This window comes from Lepisma saccharinum, chromosome 8, assembly GCF_977018435.1.
Source record: "Lepisma saccharinum chromosome 8, izLepSacc3.1, whole genome shotgun sequence".
Lineage (NCBI taxonomy): Eukaryota > Metazoa > Arthropoda > Insecta > Zygentoma > Lepismatidae > Lepisma > Lepisma saccharinum.
Genome location: NC_139236.1, coordinates 8,572,370 through 8,596,172, shown reverse-complemented (window position 1 = coordinate 8,596,172; position 23,803 = coordinate 8,572,370). Strand labels below are relative to the sequence as shown.

Here is a 23,803-nt window from a genome sequence, read left to right as displayed (position 1 = left end):
AGATGCTGCTTGTAGAGACCATGATATTGCATACAACACACATTCTGATCTTGACAAGAGACATGTTGCAGACAAGAAATTAGAAGAGGCTGTATTTGGCAGATTTGTAAGCAAAGATGCTTCTTTGAGTTAAAAAATAGCAGCATTGGGAACCACCATAGCTATGAGCACCAAACAAAAATTGGGGTGGGGGTTGTGAATATATATATAATAAACCTACAATGAAGGCCAAGGGTGTTATGTATCAAGTACCTTATGCAGGTCTCAAATCTCTTAAAACTATTGATAGCCTTTTAACCAAAAAGCAGCGCAAGAAAAAAAATTCTTGTATTGCCAAGGGCCATGGTATGAAATTGTTGCTTAGCACCCCCCAATTAAAAAAATTACAGCAATCAAGAAAAAATCACATGTGGGGGGATTCATATTTACTATCCCTGCCATCTTAGCTGCTCTCGGGGCTGTGGGGAGCTTGGCTGGGGGATCAGCTGCCATAGCAAAAACAGTAATAGATGCCAAGAAAAATAGGGCAGAATTAGATGAGCAGAAGCGCCATAACCTGGCAATGGAGAAACAGGGCAAAGGTGTTAAAAGAGCCATGAATAAGTTTAAAAAAAACAAGAGCCGCTTACAAACCAAGATATTGAAGCTTTAATCAAGCCACTGGGCATCAAACATTTTAGAGGTGTGTACATGTCTGATTCTTTACCAGAACAACCACTCAACAAAGAGTGTGGCATTGTTAATTTGGATGAGTACAAAAATCAGGGCACTCACTGGATCTGTTATCTTAAATATTTAAAAAATGAGGCATTTGTGTTTGATTCATTTGGAGGTGTTCCACCTGAAAATTTAATAAAATATCTAAAATTACCTAATCTTTATTACAATAATGCCCGTGTTCAAAATTTCAAAGATGTTAATTGTGGACATTTGTGTTTATCTGTTCTTAGATATATGTCTCAAATAAATAAACCATCAATTGAAGATTTTCAAAAAGCCTTGTGGTATCTGAAACATCATGGGGGTATTTCATCTCACCAGCCAAAATTCAATATTGAAACTCAAATTGCATGATGACATTGTGTATCCCAAAACAATAGCTCTCAGGGCATTTTATGGCATGTACTTGATCCCCAATATTACACACCACAACAATACAATTGCAGTAGGGGATGAAAAAATTGTCATCACTCCAGGGCAATATAATCTATCCACTCTAAATGCTCAATTACCCAGAGGTATAGTGTTAAGTCAAAATTCTGTCACTCACAGAGTAGAGATTGTATCTGCTACAGAAACAGTGGATCTGGGTACTATAGGAGAGCTGTTAGGCTTTGAGAACAACACAAAACTTGAACCGGGCATCAAACACACTGCTATGAATATACCTAAATTCTTGGCCATAGAGACTCTGAATATTCACTGCAATGTGGCTGAGGGTATGATCACCAAATCAAATGGCATAGGCACTCACAAACAAACAGGCATTATTGCAACATTCAAACCTAATTCTGAATTCATGGAGCCCATTATCTACAATCCATCCCCAACATTATATTTTCCTGTGTGCCATAATAGAATAGATTATATTGAATTGATGGTCACTAATGAAAAAGAAGAATTAGTTGATTTTGCTGGAGCCACAACAACTGCAATCATAGAGATTAACATTTAAATAAAAATACATACAAGAAGAAAATGGAAAATATTGAGAGTTATGAGCTACAATCATTCCCTCCAAACAGGAGGACATTTGCAAATTTAAATCAACCTAACACAGAGATTGAGGTTGATCTTGATGTAGGGGATGGCTTTATACACCCTCACAGAGCAGATTTATACATCAAATTTGATGTTGTAAAGCTCGATGGAACAGATTATCCGGCAAATTCAAATATAAGATTGGTAGACAATTTTGTGCCCCATCTATTCTCTGAAATTGAGATCAGAAAGCATGGCGTTGTTATAAACAGAGTGGATTATCCCGGAATTACCTCCACAGCTTTGGCCACATTAAAATTATCCAAAACCGAGGCTTCTTACTACAAAATAGGTGGATTTGAGGCTGGTGATAAGATATTATCTAAAAACCACACAGTGCTGTTCCCCATGCGCCTATTGCCAGGATTCTTCTCAGATTACAAAGAAATTATGTGGAAGGGTGGTTTAAGAATTACATTTAGAAGAGCTGCAAATGATAATAATGCCTTGATGAGGTACAGTGCAATAAACCCTACAGGAGAAGCTCTGCCTAATACCCTACCAGATGCAGGCAAATGCATTATTCAGACTATCGAGCTAAGAATCCCTGTTGTTGAGTATGAGGCCAGTTATGCTCTTAAATACAAAGCTGATATAATAAAAAATCCACAGATTCCTCTGCAATTTTATACATATCAATGTGTACAGAAGCCCGCATCTGGTACTTATTATGAGTTTGATGCTACAAATTCATTCTCCAGTATTCAATATGACATGCCTGATTTTGTAGTGGTATTGTTTCAGACTGGAAGACACAATAATCAGGAAAAAAATTCAAGCAAATTTGATAACTGCAACATCAAGAACATATATCTTAAAAATGGCAGAAATGAGGTATTTCCTAGAGAAAATTACAACTTAGACATGTCCAAGGATGATTTCCTTAAATTATATGAGGCATTTACATCCTTCAAAAGGGTCACTACTGGCAATACTGATATGTATTACACACCAGATGAATTCAAAGCACAGAGACCCATGTTTGTAATCAATGCTTCAAAAAGAAAACAAGTTGTGGTGAATGACAGAACAAATATTAAAATTATCTGTGAATTCCATGAGGCATTACCTGATGACACCATATGTAGTGTTATTCTCATAGGAGAAAAATCATATGTTTATGATGTAAGAAATGAGAGAGTCACGGAGCAATTCTAGAAGAATTATATTATTTTTAATACTAGATATACAAATTGAAGCTGGTATCCAATTGAACTTAAACCAGAAGTAAATATGTGTATGTGGGTGTGTATATGGGTGTGTATGTGGGTGTGGGTGGTCTACTTTTAAGTGTAGCCAAAAAAAATATCAAGAGGGGCATATTTTTGACAGGATTATGGACAACAATCTCACAGAAGTGCCTTTTATAAGTATAGGCAAATCAATCTGAGGGGGCTCATCTTTTCTCAGGAAATTCCCGAGGGCATTTTTACAAAAATCTTGGATTAGGCAGGGTTCCACACTTGAGCAAAAAGCTCATATGCTCATGTTGAGCTTGTTTTAAGTGTAGCCAAATCTGCTTGAGGGGGGTTCATCCTTTCTTGGGTTTATAATACAGTCAATACCACTACTCAAGACTTGTGTGACGTAGTTTAAGATTATTGTGTGTCGAAAAAGAAAGACGTACCATTCAAAAGCGGACAGGTCCTTGATAACCCCATTGGTTGGTCCTTATTACCCAGCAAAGGGGCAATTCGGACCATACAACATACCTTTCAATTCATTGTTGTTTTTGCCTTTGCATTATATTCCTACTCGTTTGTGTTGTCATTAATGTAAACTAGAAAATATACATTCCAGAATGCATCCTGTTTGTGTTTTCTTGAACAGCTTCTGATGAATTTCTGCAATGAAATTGTAATTTGGTGGTCCTTAATACCCGGTTTACCTTAGTTGCTGTCAAAGTTTACTGTACCTCCTAATCGCTCTCGAAACCTCCCAACGCCGTCTCAACTGGTTCACAAAAATATATATACACAGGTTGAAATATTAGGTCTATAGGGATGATGTTCCAACAAACGTAGTTCAATGCCTTTCGCAGAATTTTCTTGAGTTAAAGCAATCTGCCGTCCGGTTGTTTTGGAATACAGCGCAAGAGTCGTACTGAACGTGTTCAGGTTCACGAACTTTTTATGGCTCGCAAACGCTTCAGCTTTAGTTAATATCTCATTACAAAATGTCTGTTTAAATTTTAGTGAGTCTTGTGTTCTCTTAGGCGAGAAATGAAACAATAACACGTTGTGGAATCGAGACTGGCACTGCTTCCTCACTCATCGTGCTCGCTAGAGTACTGCATTGGATCACTTTCGCTCGCTCAAACTCGTTCGAATCTTCCACGCTCGGTCGTACTGCACTCATAGTGGAAAGATTGCTAACATCCCGTATTTCAGAGCCTCATAAGCAGCACTGTCATCCTAAAACCCATGCATGGAAGGAAACCACTCTATGCAATTACAATTCTAAATATAGCACATTTGAAAGTATGTAATAGCTATCTACAGACCTGCCTAAGCAATTACAAATATCGTATCACAATGCAAGAAGTAGGTGTACATCATTTTTCGCTTACCGGAAAGGATAATAATATTCTGCGAAATAATAAAATACAGTTATAACATTCAATCGAACATCATTTCAATGTGACAATAAAATAACATAAAGGAAAACATAAAATATGAGCCTAAGCAGTTTCAGCCCATAATCATCTATTTCATTTTCACGTATCTCTGTAAGATACACACACTTCAGTTTAACATGGAGATGATCATGTTCACTTATTTTTCAATTTCACTTCATCTTTTACTTCACGATCCATATTTGACGGCCCATTACCATAGACAAATTACGAAAATACGTGTACTAATAGGATTCGAGAGTTCGGATGTTTTTCGCTCAAACGGAAGAACTATCAATTGTGTGTGCCATCTAGCGTTGCCCGTGCGAAGTGTTTGCCGCTCGAGCGAAAAACGCTAATTGCAGCACTATAGTGCTCGTTATAAGTGGAACCACAGGGGAAAAGACTTGCGCAGAACCGCACCGCGCTCGCGCTTATGGGGGAGGGCATTCCGAGTCAATGTTGCCAAGCCTATTGATTTATCAGGAGATTTCATTAATAAACTCTTGCAGTGGAACCACCAAAACTGCTCAAAAACACGTTTCCTGCTCATTTTACTTGGGCATGTTGACGTGCGTGAGGGGAGACGTAGAATGGAGTACGTGGAACTCCACTTAGCCAATAATATTACATTAATATTTTTAGATGGTTGCATTTTATCACAACCCAAAATCTATTTCCATTCTGGTTATTTTACATCTCTTTTGTGCCTCTACGTGTAGATACGACGGCCGCTACCAGCCCCACTTTTCGGAAAATGAATACTAACATAAAAGTATATATTATTTCAGACATACGTATAAGTTGATTTTAGACACAGTAATCAATGATTATAATGGCGATGCAGCATCGTGATAATTTCAAACTCAAGTGGTGTTTTTGGAGGGGCTCTATTATGGGGTAATATGCCTCGTTTACCCCCTGGAAAAATACCTTGCTTGCTCTTTCCTGGAAAAAATCTGCAGACGTCCAAGATTTGGGGGCACATGCCTCTCTCCCCGAGAACGTTATTCATCCGCTACAGTTAGATCAAAACAATCTTTCGATTTTTTTCAAGTCTCAGTTGGCAACACTGCATCAGAGCCCCGAGAAGAGCAGGGAAGATGCGCGAACGCTTTTGACCGAAGATTTTTTCCTTGTGGTCGATCTATAGTCACTGAATGTTTCGGTATAAAACGAGTCTCAGACGCACCTACTTCGACCTTCTATTGGTCTTAAAAGAAAAAATGCACTTGTACAGCTGTACCGAACAAATTCCGGTTTGACTTACCCACTTCATCAAGTGGCAAACGCATAAGTCCTGACTCTTCGATTTTCAAAATGACCCTGTACTGACGTTTAGCCATCATTCGTTACCTTACATATCCCCTCATTACGAGTAAATTGCATAGTCACGGACACTTCTGGGTTGTAACAATCCCATTGAAAGCTAATGGTACAGTTACAACCAGACGCGTCTCCTGAACGCATGCGGTGCATGCGTTCAGAAGACGCCTCTTGTTACAACCCAGAAATGTCCGTGAATGTACGCTACAACTGTTTGTAAACAACAAGTACAAACTTGATGTAACTCTCAAGTAATGGTTGTAATGTTACGAGCCAAAGAAGCAAATAAATTTTTAGATACATTTCTTTGGAAACAAGTAAGAATGCCAATAAATAGTGCACCAATATCTTTACATGTGCTGTTTTCTTTTTTCAGTTCGACGACCCTTGAGCGCCCTGAAGATAGGGCTCTGACTTGTGGTGCAGAAATAAATAAATGTTCTACAAGCTGCGAGAATTTGTAGGTGATACTTATAAATATAGCTTATATAAATATAACTTACTTTTGGATACCGAAGACTTCTAATTTCTGGATACACCTTCCTCGTGTCTAGCTTCCCGTACCAAGAGTACTTGTACTCTCCCACCAGGGTGTCATTGAAAGATGCAAAGAGTAAATATGAAGAGTCTTTGGAAAACCACATGGCGCTGTTGCTCTGCAGGATTTCTTCTACAAGAAAGACAAAAGTCACCTTGAAATTAGGTAAAGCAATATTCCATGTCCAAAATATACTTATTTATTACTTTGGGTATTAATAGGTATATAGGCATGCATGTTTTTACATTTAAATCTATACTGGATGTTTCAAAAGTCTCTTAACAGCCCCAATAAAATGTAAGAGTTATGCTGAGTACAAATGGTCATGATAGAAATAGGTTAGGCCTAGGGGGAAACATATTGGTGTGTTTCGAGCGGACGTCCGCCATATCGTTGGTCGCCAAATTGAATTCAACTCAAACATTTTTAATGGGAAGGGTGTGGGGATGTGCTAGAATTTCACGAGGAATGCAATGGCGAAAATATTTTCTATGTATCTTTAACCTGTAAAAAAGTTATTAATGAATGCTTGTACGCATTCCCTCCTTTGTGAGGTGTCAGAAAAAAGCATTAAAATGCCTCTAACGCCTTAGTATCGCATAGCGATTATACTGATATCTAGAGTGAAAAGTTCACGTGTCACTGTACATGATTTTAACACGAAGAGATAAGCATTATGAATGGTTGTCTCGAACAATTACAGTGTGACGCTTGCATTGGAATCAAAAGTCCTTCACAGTGACGAAGCTAATGTTTATGTTCACTAGGAAGTTAATAAACAGAATATGCGATACATCTGATAAGATAAATAAATAATATAAGTAAATAAATAAGTTAGTTAGTAGCTCGTGGGGAAATTTTGCGCAATAAATATTTATCTGTTTAAGGAAAGACATAACTAAAAATATGAATTCGTTTAAACTTACTGGGACCACTTACCACAAGTCGAACAACACATGTATAAACATTTCCGGTGTGTTAGTGCACATTTGTTCTTTATGTGCATATAATTGTTTATGTCATGATGCACTCTTTTCACGTTTTTTAAGCTTTAATGTTTCAATCCACTGAAGTCAACACATTTATTCAATAATTTTCGGTGAAGAGAGAAAATGTTTCTTCGCATTCGAACAACTTTCAAAGTTGACTTTACCTGTTAATATTAGTGGTTAGAAGATATATATTACACTGTACGTATTCATACTTTTTATATGAATTTTAAGGTCAAACCCGACAATTGTAATAATATGTCAAGTGAAAGATAAGCGATTACGTAACAATATTTGTCCGGGAGACTTTCTTCTCAGATGTCTAGATCAATGGTAAATTCATGATAAACATAAAATTTTAAGAAAAAAATATGAAAAAATTATCAATTTGTGGTTCATTAATTAATATGTTGGTTATATCGAAAAACCTAAGATAACCTTAAATATAAGCAACTCTTAATTGAGAAAAAGGACCATTGATTTAATAGATATGGTTGCTCTTTTCATAAAACAACATCCGCCATTTTGGATTGGCAGCTATTTCTTTGCTATTACTTTCACATGGTAACCAAGTTTGTTTGTTTGTTTCTTATATCCTTACACGTATGTGACATTAAGGAAAATTAGTTCCCTCAAAGGATACCCAAAATCTTGATTTTGGCTACTTAATCAAACATACAATAATAATAATAATACAGCTATTATCTCCCCGTTAAGCCTTGTCTCCATGATATGAAAAACTCAATATGCTGACCAAGGCAGAAATTTATTTTATTCTAAAACAAAACTAAACGTAACGTTTCAACCTTCTAGAAAACAGGAAGTATATACATAAAAATCACTCATCTTCAGACACAAGATTATTAGAAAGTTGTTTTCTTCTGGAACTTTCCAGCAGGTGGCCTTCCCTTGTCAACTGTACTTTCACCTGACAGGCGATTTAGCTAAACATTTCCTTTCACCTGGAAAGTGGTTGGACTCTTTATCTCACACTCTTTTTTCTTATCCTTTCTTTCTTCATTCCTCTTCCATCTTCTCTCCTCCTTCGCTCTTGTCCTTTCCACTCTTTCTAACACCTTCTTCCATTCTTTGTTTATCTTCAGTCCCCCATTCCAGTTCATTGTGTCTTCTTCACCTTTCTTCTTTATTTCCTTGGTCTCCTTCCATTTTCTGACTAGTACTCTCTTCTCCCTTCCTATCTGTTTAGCCTCATCCCACTCTATGTCATGTCCTGTTTCTCTCGTGTGTTTAAATATCTCATTTCTCTCTCTGTGTTAAGTCGTACATCATCCCTATGTTCTTTCAACCTCTTGCCTCTTTTTCGTTTCTCCTATGTACACACTCTGACATTCTTTACACTTCACTTCGTAGATAATCCCTTCCTCTTCCTCTTCTCTGTTTTCAGTTTTCTTGTTTGCATTCTTCGCTATTCTTAAGATGCTTCGCCCTCCCTTCCTGTAAGTTTTAATGCCCGCTTTCCTAAGCACTTTGCATATATTTTCTTTGGTCTTCCCCATACTCCTTATTCCAAACCTCCTCTCTTTTTCTTTCTCTTCCTCTTTTTCTTTCTCTTCCAATTCTCCCCTGCCCGTTTTCTTCCTTCTTCTGTTTATGTCCAGTCTATCCTCCTTTTCACAGCCATTCTTTTCCAGCTGTTTCCATAGGCTATTTATTTTTGCCTTCTTTTTCACATTCTTTCGTGCATATTTTCTTGATTCTGTTCTCCATATTCTTTATAAAATTTATTTTTGTCACCTCACTTACATCACTTCTTTTGTGGCAGAATACCCCTGCTGCACACTTCTTTTGATGCCCAGCGGTTTCAATTTCTTGTCCTCTCTTCCTTTTCATCAATATATCTAGGTCTTTTTCTATTTCGAGTTCCAACAATATCCCTCTTTCGTCATCTTGTATTTCTTTGGCAAATATGTCGAGCTGCCTTCCATATGCCAAAATAATCGTGATCTGTGGTTTAGGATTTGTTTATATTTTACCTATATTGGTTTGAAATGAAAGATCATTAGGATCTCTTTACATAGAGATTCATTTGAACTTCTGACGATATACAAAACTTTTTAACAGACAATTCATCCGATATAACTTGTAGGCTGAAACCTATTAGTTATACCGCAGTTTAAAACCCTGGTCTTTTGATGATGCAGGAGAACGCCTTTTTCAGAGTTGGGTAATAAAATATCCGCCTTGAAAATCAAGTACCCCAAAGCCGGCCCGAAGAGCGCGGCAAGATATTTCCCAACGTCCCCTGAATCATCAGTCTTGCAGCAACCAGGAGAATGTCCCACATGCTTACAAAGCTATCGCTCTTTTATACAGAGAATTTCTTTACATTTTTTTCAAGGTTACACTAAAATTGTTTACACATTCATAGCTACATTGCTCTTATAACGTTTTACAAATTTCTTGTGTTTTAACAAAATACCGAAACCAACTAAATTATTTTTCAGTTATAATTAAGTTTAAAAATCCTTTACTTATTGTGATATTACAATAACGTATTTTTAAAGCAAGGTACCTTTATTAGGTAGGCCTTTCCTGAGGTTCCGAGTTTTTCTCTCATAATCCTGTACGCGCTATGACGTCATGAAGAGGACAGAATCGAACTTAATTCTTTAGCGTATATGGAAGCTTGAAATAAATGGATGTATTTCTTACGTATACACACCTATTCTTGAATGCCGGTAAAATGAGTAGGAATCACTCTGTTTGTTATATTGCCACGTGTAATAATAATAGAATGAAATCACCTGAAATAAAGTAACCAACGGTTCCCAAAAATCAGGATTGATTTATTTTGTTCCTCCAAACGTCAAACTTACTTCCACACTCGCCTTCCGCATCATCAAGTGTGAAACTTTCAAAAACCATTACACAATCGAAACTCAGTTTCTAATTATTGCTTTATTGAATATTGAGAGCAAGATAAGATCTTTTTAGCTTTGAAGTTGAAACATCGCCTACGAAAATAATTCTTTAAACATCTCGTGGGTCACTTAATTAACACTTGCACTGTGTTACTTCGCCTCATGTGTGTTTGTTGAGAAATAGTGCTGAAAATGTAATGTACCACTTACAAGACATACGTTTTGCCCTTGCACATCCTTTCAACATTGCCGTCAGACAATGAGATAAGCTGTCATGTAGATAATGCCTAAAGAAGCTATTCAATGTTATGCATGCTTATCAAAGCGAGGACAAGTTTATCAATAACTTTTGTATTATCAATATAATATTTTATATACACGGCTATTATATTTCTATATTATAATGTAAATATATGGTACAAATATAATACTACTTTGCTGGCTTTAATTTATTTCATATTTGTTTTTAGAAAGCTACTGCGGTCCAGGCGGTAAATAGTCTGACTGCCGGGCTGGAGACGCGGATTATGTTCCTGTGGGTGGTTGGTCCCTAGTGGGATTCTCTCAGCAACGTCCTTGTATGAAAACTGTTTTGAGGGACTAATAAAATATTACTATTTAATTAGTGTTCAAAGGTCTAATAGAAAAATAGCAGCTGGGGGTTAAGAGGCGGAACGTAATGCTAACATCACCTTTATCAATGGCCGAAATGTTGAACCATAATTCCTATATTCATTCATGGCATGCTGCAATGCGCAGAAGGTACTTTTGCTTTTGAACTTAGCGCATATTCAGTCCCAGACCGTGGCCGTTCGGATTAAGGTGTCATGCTTTGGGCTCCTGCTACAGAAAGTGCAGATTTGAGTCTCCTGGGATGAAGCATAGCAACTTTTCTCCTGAGATTTCGGCTTGTGTTTGAGACCGATGGCCTCCTAACATTGTAAGGAAATTCAGGAGTAATGAATGAGTAGCGTAACTCTTTCAGGGAAACAACAAAAATGACTAGAAATTCGTCTTACTCACCACACGTCACCCCGTTGGTCGGACGATCTCCTGCCTCGGCAGGTGGAAGTGAGGTCGGCAGTCGGTAGGTAGATCTTAGCCCTCACTGCCTGTTGGGCCACTGGTTATTAGTACATATTTGGATACATGGCGCGAGAATACTGACACTTTATGAAATGTGTTTGACTCAACTCAAACATACTGTAGACACTCTTATCACGTAGATTTAATATCCGGCCTCCGTAGCAGAGTGGTTATCACATCGTGCTACGATGCCAGGGGTCCCAGGTTTGAATCCCGGCTTGCGCATCGATGTTTGTGAGTGTCCATTCATCAATTCCATCATATCATCACTCATTCACATCTTCTCAATTAGACAAAAGTGACAAAAGCGAAGTGAAATAACCAAATAAAGTATAAAAAACAAACGGAGATTTAATATTTCATATTGTTTTGCTTAATTGCGCTCACTTAAAGGCGCACTGCTGGGTCTATTATTTAATAAAATACATTTTGTGTGTGTGTTGGATATATGATACGATATTTAATTCGGAAAAGCAACGGATAATGTAATATGTACATAAAGTTAATTAATGTATTAAGTATGTTCTCACAACAAATGTAACTATTACAGATTATGATAGGAACTCGCATAAGTATTTAACTTAAAATATTGTTAGAAATGAAATCTCGAAAGAGATCCTCAAACTCAGATGGATAAAAGATCAAAATATAATTCTCAGCTTGCATTGACCTCCCATTATCATAAGTATCATTCGACCGAGAAGCAATCTCTGACTGTTAGCTGAAAAGTGCGACGTCCTTATAATAGAGGGAACCTACAATCGAATACCGAGGAAGACGTAACGTTCGTTCTATTATTTTTGTTTTGAATTAGTATTGTTTTTTTTTTATTTTACGTATAATTTACTACTTGACTAATCGCAACGATGAAAATGAATGCTGAGTAGTTGAAATGGATGAAGGAATGATCACAAATCCCTGTGGATAGGACAAGGAGCACAAACCCTACAGAGTAATACACAGATTGTTGGCCCACATGCCAGAGCCTCGTTAGCCCGAAAGAATGAAGTTCTTACGATATATTATCTTGAAGAAGTATTGCTATTTGAATGTTCCCCAAAAGCCATCGTTTACTTCTCCATCATCTGATTCATTCGCCGGCCCGGTAGTCGAGGGCGTTAAGTGGTCGACTTTCGATTTCGTCTCTGAAGTTCCCGGGTTCAAGTCCCAGCGCGGGCATAGGTGTTTCCTTGATTAATTTAAAGTAATCATCACTCATCCTTTTCGTCGCGATTAGCCAAAAGTGTAAGAAAAGCGACGCTGAATATAAAAGAAACAGAAATACAAATGTATCCTCATCGTCGCGATATACTTAAGAATCTGAAAGGTAACGTAAAAATATGAAAGGATAATTCCAGGATATCCAAAAAAAAGTCATTTCAGAATACGTCCGGACAAGAACTTTCCTTAGAATAAGACATTTAAATGCGTCTCTCCAAATAAATGCAAAGTTTAGCTGCAAAGAAAAGCCGGACTAAATGAACAAGATATCACGCAAACAACGTCTGAACAATCTCTTGTTGTCATTAAATGAACAGTTCTTGTGTATAATATGAAAAGATGTATAAAAACACAACGTTTCGTGGGACATTTACCACCTAGGTACATTCTCCGCATAGCTTAGTTCCACTCTTGTGCTCTTGGTGACGTCACAAACTCTAGCCAATACCGTGCAAGTCCCGGAGTTCAACACTGATTAACAGAACACAGGTGCAATAGTTAGCGCTTGAAAAGCTGCAGTCGACTGGGGGTGACAGAAGGTCATATATGTTACATGGGTCCCGGGTTCGAATCCCGCTCGGGCTTGGTTGTTTGTGAATGTCCATTCATCAATTTCATCATTTCATCACTCATCCCCATCTTCGCAAATTAGCCAAGAGACACAAAACTCGAAGTAAAATAAACTAAATCAATCAATAATATATGTTAATTATTGCAAGAACATGATAAATTCAAATTGAAGCAATGTTTATGAGAGGACAACAATATTATGGGAAAAATGTTCCTCGTTTGCCCCCCCCCCCTGAAAAAATATCTTGCTTTTACCTCCATGGAAAAAATCCTGCGGACGCCCATGTGTTCCGTTATTGAGCATATTGTAACTTTGAGAAACAGCGATGTGTCCGGTAACCTTTGTTTTAACCTGATAATGAGCTTGTGGTGAAGATGATGCATTAATGATCCGGAGATTTCAGAGTCACATATTTAAAACCAGTGATAGTGACTGAAATTTTCCGTGCGTGGTTTCACTCCCTCGAGGAAAATGGCCAGATTGTAAGTTCTTATTTTCTATTTCCATGTGGGCATTCCCTTGTCACAGGTGGAACACGCGCCTACATTATTGATATTAAAGTAACTATTCTACTGATAGTTAAGCAACATTTTGCTAACAGTTTCTGCACGATGGAACATGAAACTTAACACTGTTGATTAAACACAACTACCCTTAAAATACTTTCCCAGATGTGTAACTACAAGTGAACAATTTTGTGACACTGGTAGGACCGACGAAACACTGCCTCATAAGAAATTTATTTTAATTTCTGTAAATTGTCAAATGACGAAAAAAAATACTTAAGAGGAAGAGAAGAAGGTACTTGACCTTTTAATATTCTTGTGGACTTGGAAGGGAAAATGTAACAGTTAATGGAGAAATAAATGTTTTTATTTGTCATGGGTGGGGCACAATAGAAAACAGAAGTAAATCAAAAAGTTAAAATAAAAGAACGATATGTGAAATAACTTCTACTCTTCTACCTTCTAACATAATTATGTATGTTGTTGCTAGTTACAATTTTAGATTGTTCACGCAAAAGATAAGATAAAGTCACATCATTGCTTTTAATTTTAAAAATTGAGTTTCAGGGCACTTTCACATGGAATGGCCCATATACATTTTGTTTCCCTCCTAAATATACAAATAAAGAATGTAAATAAGATCTAATGCGGTTAGTTCTAATTTATATTCACTTCCCTAAAATCCGTAGTTAATATATTTTCCATGTGGTTAGTTACTAAGACTGATTTTTCCAAAACATTCAAATTTTTACTATCCAGCACAGAAAGAGGCGAGCATGTCTCTATGAACGATAACACTGATCGGCATGAAAATCCTCCCACGAGGATGAAAGGGTGTACCTTATAGATTTCGAGTCGCTGATTACGAATATCGCATTGAAAAAGTTCCAGCACGTAAGGTTTTTTTTAGGGGGCATTTTCCATAAAAAAATTACCGAAAAATTGTATTTTTGTAATGAAATTGTATTTGTTATGCTTGGAATGCATAATTGTGTATTTTTACCTCAATCCAAGAATTGTTACTATATCCTAGGAACATTCTTTCCCCTGCCCCCACAACCCCCCCCCCCCGAAATAGAAGAAAATTCCAAATACAACCCACCCACTCCAAAAAAACAGTGAATTCGGCCACAACACACATTTTTTTGAGAATTCCAGATAAATGTCAAAACAAAAATGTGAATAATATTGCATTTTAACATTACTACTGGAAGAAATATTTTCACGATGTCCCATGAGCCATAAGTGACTGGCTCTAAAATGAATGGTATCTTACAATTTTTAACTATGTGTGACAGGCTTATTTGTGTACATTGGAGTTCAAAGTTTTATTTTCGTTACACTCTTCCTACACTGTCACCTCGGCTTCCTTCAAGGTAAAAGGATTCGTAATCAACTTGTGGTCATTCGTTTGCACCCCCTTGTCTAGACGACAAACAGGATGTGGCTGGAAAAAGGTGCCAAGACATCCACCTCGTTGTCCCATGAAGCAGATATTTTACTTCCGAGGTGATCGTGGTGTAAGAGAGTCGCGTTACTCTGTGTCTGTTTATATCGTTAAGCAAAAATATTTCTGCGTGAAATATTGACATTTGTGTTAAACCAACATGCCACGAACTTGCAAAAACTCGGTAGATTCATTCTGCTACATATGTGGGGAAGTGGTCTTCAAGGAGCAAAGTAGGGCATTGTCACCGTTCCTAAAGACAGCGTACCACCTGTACTTTGGGTGTAAAGTCGGCGACCAGGATCGCGATTGGGCTCCCAAACAAAGTTGTAACTCGTGTGCGCGTTCTCTAAAAGGATGGTTGAAAGGTACACATAAATCGATACCATTCGCTGTACCTATGGGTTGGCGCGAGCACCGGGATCATGTTGCAGACTGTTACTTCTGCCTGACCAATATTACAGGTTTCTGAAAAGGCACGAAGCATAAAATACAGTATCCTGACTTGGATTCCACGAGGAGACCTGTCCCACATGATGTTGTTCTGCCTGTACCCGTACCACCAGACTCATACACACTGAGCAGTGTTTCATCCGACGAAGAACCTGCGACTTGTCAGGATGTTGCACAATCTTCGAGTACGCATTCAGATCCCAATTACGCCCCAGTATCTGACACTAAGGAACCACATGTGATAAGTCAGGAAGAACTGAATGTTCTGATCAGAGACTTAAACCTTCCGAAGACCAAGGCCCTGTTGCTTGCATCACGACTTCAACAATGGAATCTACTTGACCGAGATGTGAATATATCGATGTACAGAAAAAGAGAGGTGAGCCTAGTTCCTAATTTTACAAAGGATGGTGATTTGGTGTATTGCAGTGACATTCTGTCGCTTATGGAACAACTGAAATTTGACTACATCACTGAAGAATTATCTCGGGAATCATAAGTCACCAACAGTAGAGCTTGGGTGAGGTCTCCGATGGACACGGTGAAAGGTTTCATCAACAAATAGCTACCATGGAGAGGCGCTACAGTGGGAAATGGAGCGTGAATATGTTGGCCGACTTCTGTTGGAATGCGACGCGCGAGACACCCTGTACAAATTACAAGAGGAGCAGGAACACCAATTGACATGCAAATGTTGAACTTTTACTCTTTATGTAGTTGTATCTGCTTGTTTTATATTGAAATTCTGATGATAGCATGCAATTTTATATGGGGGGAGAATAGCACCTTTGCGTGGTAATTGAAACCCGCCCCCACCCCCTCCCTCAAAACTGGTACGTCTTGGAGAAAAACGGGTTGCGGATTCGAACTCAGGAGCTCGAAATCTATAAGAATCACCTAATTTGGTTCATGGGAGCGACAAAAAGTTTAATTTTGCCGAACAATTTGTTGTGGCCAAAGCAGCTGCATCTTAAGGGTTTCCTTGTTGTGTTCCATCCTGTACTTATATGATTATGCACACCACTACTTCTGTGGAATGGATGTTTAGGCTACTCGGCAAATATCCATCACTCTACTCATTCCCTTCTCATTTTGAAGCTCCTTGATTAGTCCCATCTTCCTACCCCTTTTGGAGATGAAAGATTAAATTGGATGCTGGGCTCTCACCGCGGAACTTCCATCTCCAGGCCAGAACTTGTCCTTGGAACTTTTGCTGACATATCAGGAAATATCACTCACATCGCAGGGAAACCTGACAATTCTTCCTTTCAAGTTTTAGCGGCTCTTTTTCACAAGAAATCTCTTTGGTGTGCTTGTGACAGCAAACGGTGTTATTATCTACGAGGTCATGTGCTTCATTTTCCTTTAATGAAGCGTTTTCATTACTAATTATATTACAAAATTCAAGTCCATACGTGAACTCTCTCAATTGATCTTTAAGTGTATAATTTGATTACACAGAGCCTCTGAACTAAATTTCTGAGTGAAAATATTGCCCTCACCCCTCCCCCCCTAATGGTGATATTTTTATTACTGCAATCTGTCCCAGGGATCTGTGAACCAACGCCGCTCATAACGGTACAAAAGGGGAGGAAGCGAGTGGGCGGAGCGAAGCAGTCGACGCTGCTGCAAACGACTGCCAGCTGCAGTCACGTTGCCCCTTCAAACAATCCCTTTCCTTCTCATGCATTCATTCGTCGAGCCCTCTCGAGTCACTACTTTTGCAGAAGACATGTTTTCGTTTGTTTGCTCCACATTTTCCCAGGATAGAGTATAGAGTTGACGGGCTCTATCCTTGGGGTGACCTTGGCTACCTCGCTCAGAGAGAAAGGGTAAGAGAGAGAGAGATAGAGAGAGAAAGAGAGAGAGAGAGAGAGAGAGAGATAGAGAGAGAAAGAGAGAGAGAGAGAGAGAGAGAGAGAGAGAGAGAGAGAGATTTCCATACTTGCCGCCTACTCGCTGTATGAGTGATAGCTCGTATAAGAGGAGAATGACCATCTGTGATTACTGCGCAGTCGGGTTTGGTCAGCGATCACCCTCAAAGATACAACTTCTCAAGTCTAGAGTAAGATAGTGTTCAGCCCCGGCCCGTAACCAAGCTTCACGTTTTTTGTGTGCAATGACGTGTTAGCGGTAAAGTGAATGTATCGCTTCAATGTGAAGCCACGTGAAGACGTAACGACAGTGTTGCAATATACAGATATTAAACAGCGGAACAAGTACAATCTCTAGGTAAGAATGTTTACCTTAGCCTGTGGAGAAGAAGATGCGGTAGTCACAAGCATCGTCGAACGGTTGGACGGGAACTTGGAAATTGCAAAACTGCAGACATCAGCTCAAGAAATTCAAAGAGATTTACTAAACTTTATCAAATTACATTGTAGTGTGTATTATTTGTATTACGTTATTAGTTTTGTTGCACGTTCTGTATAATACGTAGCTACCCGTCAGTATATTAATTTCGATACCTGATGGAGGCTCGGATCCCACTTTAAACTGTAAATCCAGTCCCAATTAGCCTTACTGTGCATAAAGTGGACAACTCAATCAATCAATCAAGAATATTTATTTCATCTCAAGCCATAAAGTGTATATGGGATTATTGCTTATAAAGGAGAAAGCATCGTGCAACAGAAAATGCGCATTCGTGTGTTCAGTTTCTGACATTTTTTCTATCTGCATATTGCAACACTACATTTACAAATTCGTTTAAATAGTTCAATTCACCTCTTACCTTCGTTTCGTCATCATAAGATAAACAAGCTATTGGTGCCCTCCTGATAGTGCAGTGAAGAAGATGAATAAGCATCTACAAGATTGAATACGTAATGTACAGGCAGAAAGTCTCAATTCGAGTTATCTATTCTATTCATTACATTAGCATGTATGCCGAATATAGTTGGAGGCTTGGCATTGCTTCTCTAGGTATTTTCCGTGAGGAGGAACTTGGTTCTTAATAACTCAAATAAGAAATATTTTATTTTCCTTCGTGCGCAGCATCTGTTTCGAAAGATTACTACTGAATGTTTCGTAATGTGCGACGAGATAATAAGAATTTTTGATTACTTTCAATAAATATTCCCTGCTTTTTATTTGCAATTATATGAAAAACTTTCAAAGATAATAACGATAAATTAATTCTTTTTCCTACAATGTAGTGATAGGAGCAAATATTTTCCATGTTTCTATTAGAAAGATTTATTATCTAATATCTTACTTAGTACATGTGCGTTTTTCTATATGCTTACACAATAAGAAATTAGAAAAAAACTATAATTGTTTCGTGCCATCTGGCGGAAAATTACTATTCTTAATGATTGAAACGAGTAAAGTTGTGGAATTTTTTAGCCAGCTGAGGAACTAATTGAAATAGAAATGCAACCAATTAGCTTTGTAGTAAGAAACATGTGAGGAATTTGAAAAGTTTACCACTCTCCGAAATGTAGGTTCGCCACCAACTTGAAAAAAATTGTGCCAAAAATGCACCTTGAAAACTAAAAATTACAATATCTAGAAAACTGTACATTGTACAAAAAAAGTAAAGATAACCAAAATGAAAGGGCAGAAAATTTGATAAATTATGGGTTATGTTTGATAAAGTTACCATAAATCTTAATTGAATTTAAAAACTTCAATTATTAATTTACTCTCTAAAATTGTGGTAAATGTTGGTTAACAGCAAATATGCAACAAATTATGTAATTTACGTCCTAAAGACACTGGAGCAAATTCATAGCTCATGATTTCGTGCTTGTAGAGTCAGAGATTGAAGAGATATATAGTTTAAAACAGAGTCATGTGTTTCCCTGTATTTGACTTGTACTAATTCTTGAAATATTGGTGAGAACGTAATACATTTTGTCTGTAGTATTTCGTTCATTTACGTTTGTTACATATTGTTTTTATATTTAAAAGTGCTTCTACAATATATTTAACTACATAATATGATATGGTAATATACGGTTCTATAACAACATCAGTTGATAGACCTGACTAAAACAGGTCACATCGCCTAGCATGCAGTCCATTGCAGAATTTTTCGTAGATTCGTAGATACCTTGTGATGGCATGTTGGGTTTTTATCAGTTCCTGTACATACAGACTGCACTTGTCGCATAGGCGTTGCGTCCTGATGCATCAAAAATTGGGAGCATATCCGTAACTGATAGCATCTGTAAACTCCGCTTCCCAGTACAATAATACGTAGAATTATTACAATTAATTTATTTATTTCGTATTTTTCTTTCTCACGAGCAATGAGAAGGTTGAAGGTTAAAATCAAATGGGAAGCTAATGGCAGTTTCTGAAGTAATATATTTTATAAGATTTCTATGCACCACTGGAGTGACGTTCATTGAATTTAATTACAAGACTGTATGTGCTCATTATCAAATTATTATTTTACTTATTAAAGTGGCATTTTAAATCATTTTTTCACTTTCAATGCACTGCCGGCCCACGTGACGGAGAGGTTAGCACATCGCGCTACGACGCCAGGGGTCACGGGTCCGAATCCTGGCCTGGGCATGGATGTTTGTGAGTGTCCATTCATCAATTTCATTATATCATAGTAGTATAGAAATGAGATAAGGACAGTTGCTATTTAATATTCGCAATTTAATTTGCACGTACTTATAACTAATTTGCACGTACTTATAACTAATTCGCGCGTACTTAGAATTCATTTGCATGTACTTAGAATACTTTACATTTATGTATTTGCATGTTTATAACTTTTTATGAATATATAATTATTTATTTTATGAAAAATATGTATATAGAAGGTAATTAGAGGTACTAAACGCTATGCATATGATTTTATATTCATTACTGCAAAGTATGTAATGTATCAAATGTTAATATTAATGTTTATAATATTGAAAATAAGTTTTCTATGGTTTATGAACCGCTATGAAAGGTGGTAATGGGTGTAGGTACAGGTCCAATTACGATTGGGGACGGTCCCGGTACTCGAACCCGCGATATGTAATATTATTAATTAGTACTATGTAATAATTGCATTATATTATGAAACACGGTGGTGCAACACGCCAGACAGGAGACCGGTGAGCTCCGCTCTGAGGGTAGACGAGAAAGGAATTTGGGGGAAGAGCGTTCAAGGTCAAATGACGTCAGAACGTCAGAACAAAGAACGAACCCAATTGACCAATCAGAGAACGCGTCGGTAGGTTTTCAGAACCGGTTTTTCCAAGGTTAACCAGTACGCAAGAACAGGGGACAGCTATGCAATACTGTAGGGCATGCGAAGGGATTGATCCAGACAACAAAGGATGTCTGGAAATGCACAGCAAGGGTCAAATCTCCGAAGCTATGCGTCGCTTGTAGAACTGGTTTCCGCCGCCAATTAATATTCCGCTCAGGGTTGCCCCAAGGCACAGGACGCTTTAGCGCAGGTTTTTTTTTATCTGTACTATGAAGAAGGGAGAGCTATCAGGGACGGGGCCTACAGTTTTCACCATTTGCTTTTATCACGGGGTAACGAACTTAGGACCCTTTGATTATTGATTTAGGTAGTAAATGTATGTTACTGTGTGCTATTTAACTTAATTTTGAGTTTATTTTTTACCAAACTTTGACTTTATGTCAAACATTTTCACAGCTTATCCTTATTTTTACAAAAATAACACTATTTGTACTATTCAGGCAACATTTTTTATTACATTTTGGACTCGCAAAGACATTTTTTCAACTTTTAATTTATTATTTTACAATTTTATGTTAATTTTTTTTACCAAAATAACACTATTTATACTATTCAGGCAACATTTTTTTATTAAATTTTGGACGCACAAAGATATTTTTACAACTTTTTAACTTATTATTTTACAATTTTATACCTATTTTTAACCTAAATAACACTATTTGTACTATTCACGCTACATTTTTTATTAAATTTTGGACTCACAAAGACATTTTTTCAACTTTTAACTTATTATTTTACAACTTGATATTAATTTTTTACAAAAATAACACTATTTGTACTATTCAGGAAAGACTTTTAGTTATATTTTCGACACACTAAGTGTGTGTTCTCAACTTCTATCTGTTTATTAGGCTTATTATTACTCAAATAACACAATTTCAGCTGTTCAGGCAACATTTTTTATTAAATTTTGGACTCACAAAAAGACATTTTCTAAACTTTTAACTTATTATTTTACAACTTTATGTTAATTTTTACCAAAATAACACTATTTGTACTAATCAGCAACATTTTTTCATTAAATTCTGGATTCACAAAGACATTTTTTCAACTTTTAACTTATTATTTTACAACTTTATGTTAATTTTTACCAAAATAACACTATTTATACTATTCAGGCAACATTTTTTATTAAATTTTGGACTCACAAAGACATTTTTACTTTTTAATTTATTATTTTACAATTTTATACCTATTTTTACCAAAATAACACTATTTGTACTAATCAGGCAACATTTTTTATTAAATTTTGGACTCACAAAGTGTGTGTTCTCAACTTTTATCTGTTTATTTTACAACTTTATGTTAATTTTTACCAAAATAACACGATTTGAACGTGTTTTTTATTACATTTTGGACACACACACACACACTTACACACACATCCACACACACCCACACACATCCACACGAACACACACACACACACACACACACACACACACAGAGAGAGAGAGAGAGAGAGAGAGATTTTTTCCAAGTTTACAGGATTATTCTCCACGTTTACTCAAATAACACAATTTAGATGTGTTTTGAATTAAATTTTGTACACATGAAGTGTGTTTTGTCAAGTTTTACCCTTTTATTTGACAAGTTTAGGCTTAATATTACTCAAATAACACAATTTAATCCAGTCAGGAAGGATTTGTTATTATATTTTGGATGCACAAAGAGATGTTTTCAACTTTTTTACTGATTTTTTGCAGGGTATGTATTAATTTTTATTTATTTTGTTTTGTATTATATATACATTTACAAATTTTTAACTTAGAGTTTAGTATTTATTTAAATCTTTTCAAAAACACTAAAGAAAAAGTACTTTTAGCTAAAATGTAAGCCACAGAATATATTATTATTATTATTATTATTATTATTATTAGGGTTTACTGATTTCCACTATGCTATTTTTGGTTCTGTATTTCTATATGTATTTATTTAGGTCAGGTTACGCCTGCTACGTAGGAAAGTTTGTTTATTTTAGAGTTTGCTGAGTATTTTGTTACTGTTGTACTAGGTAAAAGTTTCCTAAATATATCAGGTAGGGCTCTGTATACTTTTGTTTTTGCTGTTTGGAGATGATGTGATCAGCATCACTCTCCATCTGCTTTTTATTTTATTATTTTGAGGCTTAGTGAATTCTAGAGCTATTTATGCAGGAGAGAGGGCTTGAAAATTTTGATCTCAGATAACCCACAACTATTTGTCAGAGTATTTTAAAGGATATTTTATATTTATTATGTGCCACTAGAATATCAAAGCTTGCTTAATTTTTATGTCTGTAACGCTGTTATTGTATTTCTAGCTAAGGCTTACTGGATAAAGTACACGAAATGTTTATCATTTCGACTATTTACCTTTATACGAGGTCAAATTTTTAGTGTAACGAAAATTATTGTGTGTCTATAAAGACTGAAATTCCTTTATCGATGGGTCCATAACAGGACGCTTACCAACATTGTTCTTTTTTAAAAATAAAAAAATATATATAACCATTTATCAATATATTGACAATTCACAGGACAAGACGAAGTTCACAGACGACTGACTATATGGACCATAGGTCCATTTGCTAAACTTTTTTCTATGCTAGAAGAATAATTTAGCCTTATAGCCTTTTTCAAGGTATTTTCGAAGTATTACTGGTTTTTTGGGTGCATCAACACTTGGGTTATTTCCATTTGGTTTATTATACGAGGCTACAATCACTATTTGAACACTGAAATCCTCTGATTGAAACTAAAAGCTTAGGCTGTAACTAGGGATTTAGTATGTATGTCGACAATTTATAGGACAACACGAATTTTACAAAGGATTGTAGGTGATGTAGGCCCACACGCCAGAGCTTTGTTAACCTGCAAGAAGCATTTACAGCTAATGCTACGAGGAAATGAGGTTGATTTTTTACTGTTTCACAAGAATGCTACTTTTTTATACACCCAATATTTGCTTTTTCAAGTAACTACATGTACCAGAAGTACTTACAGGCCAACTCTAACTAGACTTCGATGTATGTAAATGTAGCAAGAACTATATTTCTGAGGAAATACGCAAAAGCAGATTACCCGATTAAAGTATCTGAAAAACAGATTTTTCTATGTAAGTATATTTTTATTGACTGGATTATTTAACAGATCAAACAGGAAGACTGCAAAATTCATGAAATGTAGTTCTTTTGTGTAGGTGGT

At 36.6% G+C, this 23,803-nt stretch overlaps 1 protein-coding gene across 2 annotated transcripts in view; it reads right to left on the bottom strand.

The window, feature by feature from the left end:
* LOC145990855 (inactive dipeptidyl peptidase 10-like) overlaps positions 1 to 23,803 on the bottom strand; it is a 621,213-nt gene that overhangs the window by 67,948 nt on the left and 529,462 nt on the right. For both annotated transcript variants that reach the window (XM_083126291.1, XM_083126290.1), the window contains exon 7: positions 6,205 to 6,371. In XM_083126291.1, the coding sequence (XP_082982417.1) occupies positions 6,205 to 6,371 (167 nt within the window). The remainder of the gene's footprint in view (positions 1 to 6,204; positions 6,372 to 23,803) is intronic.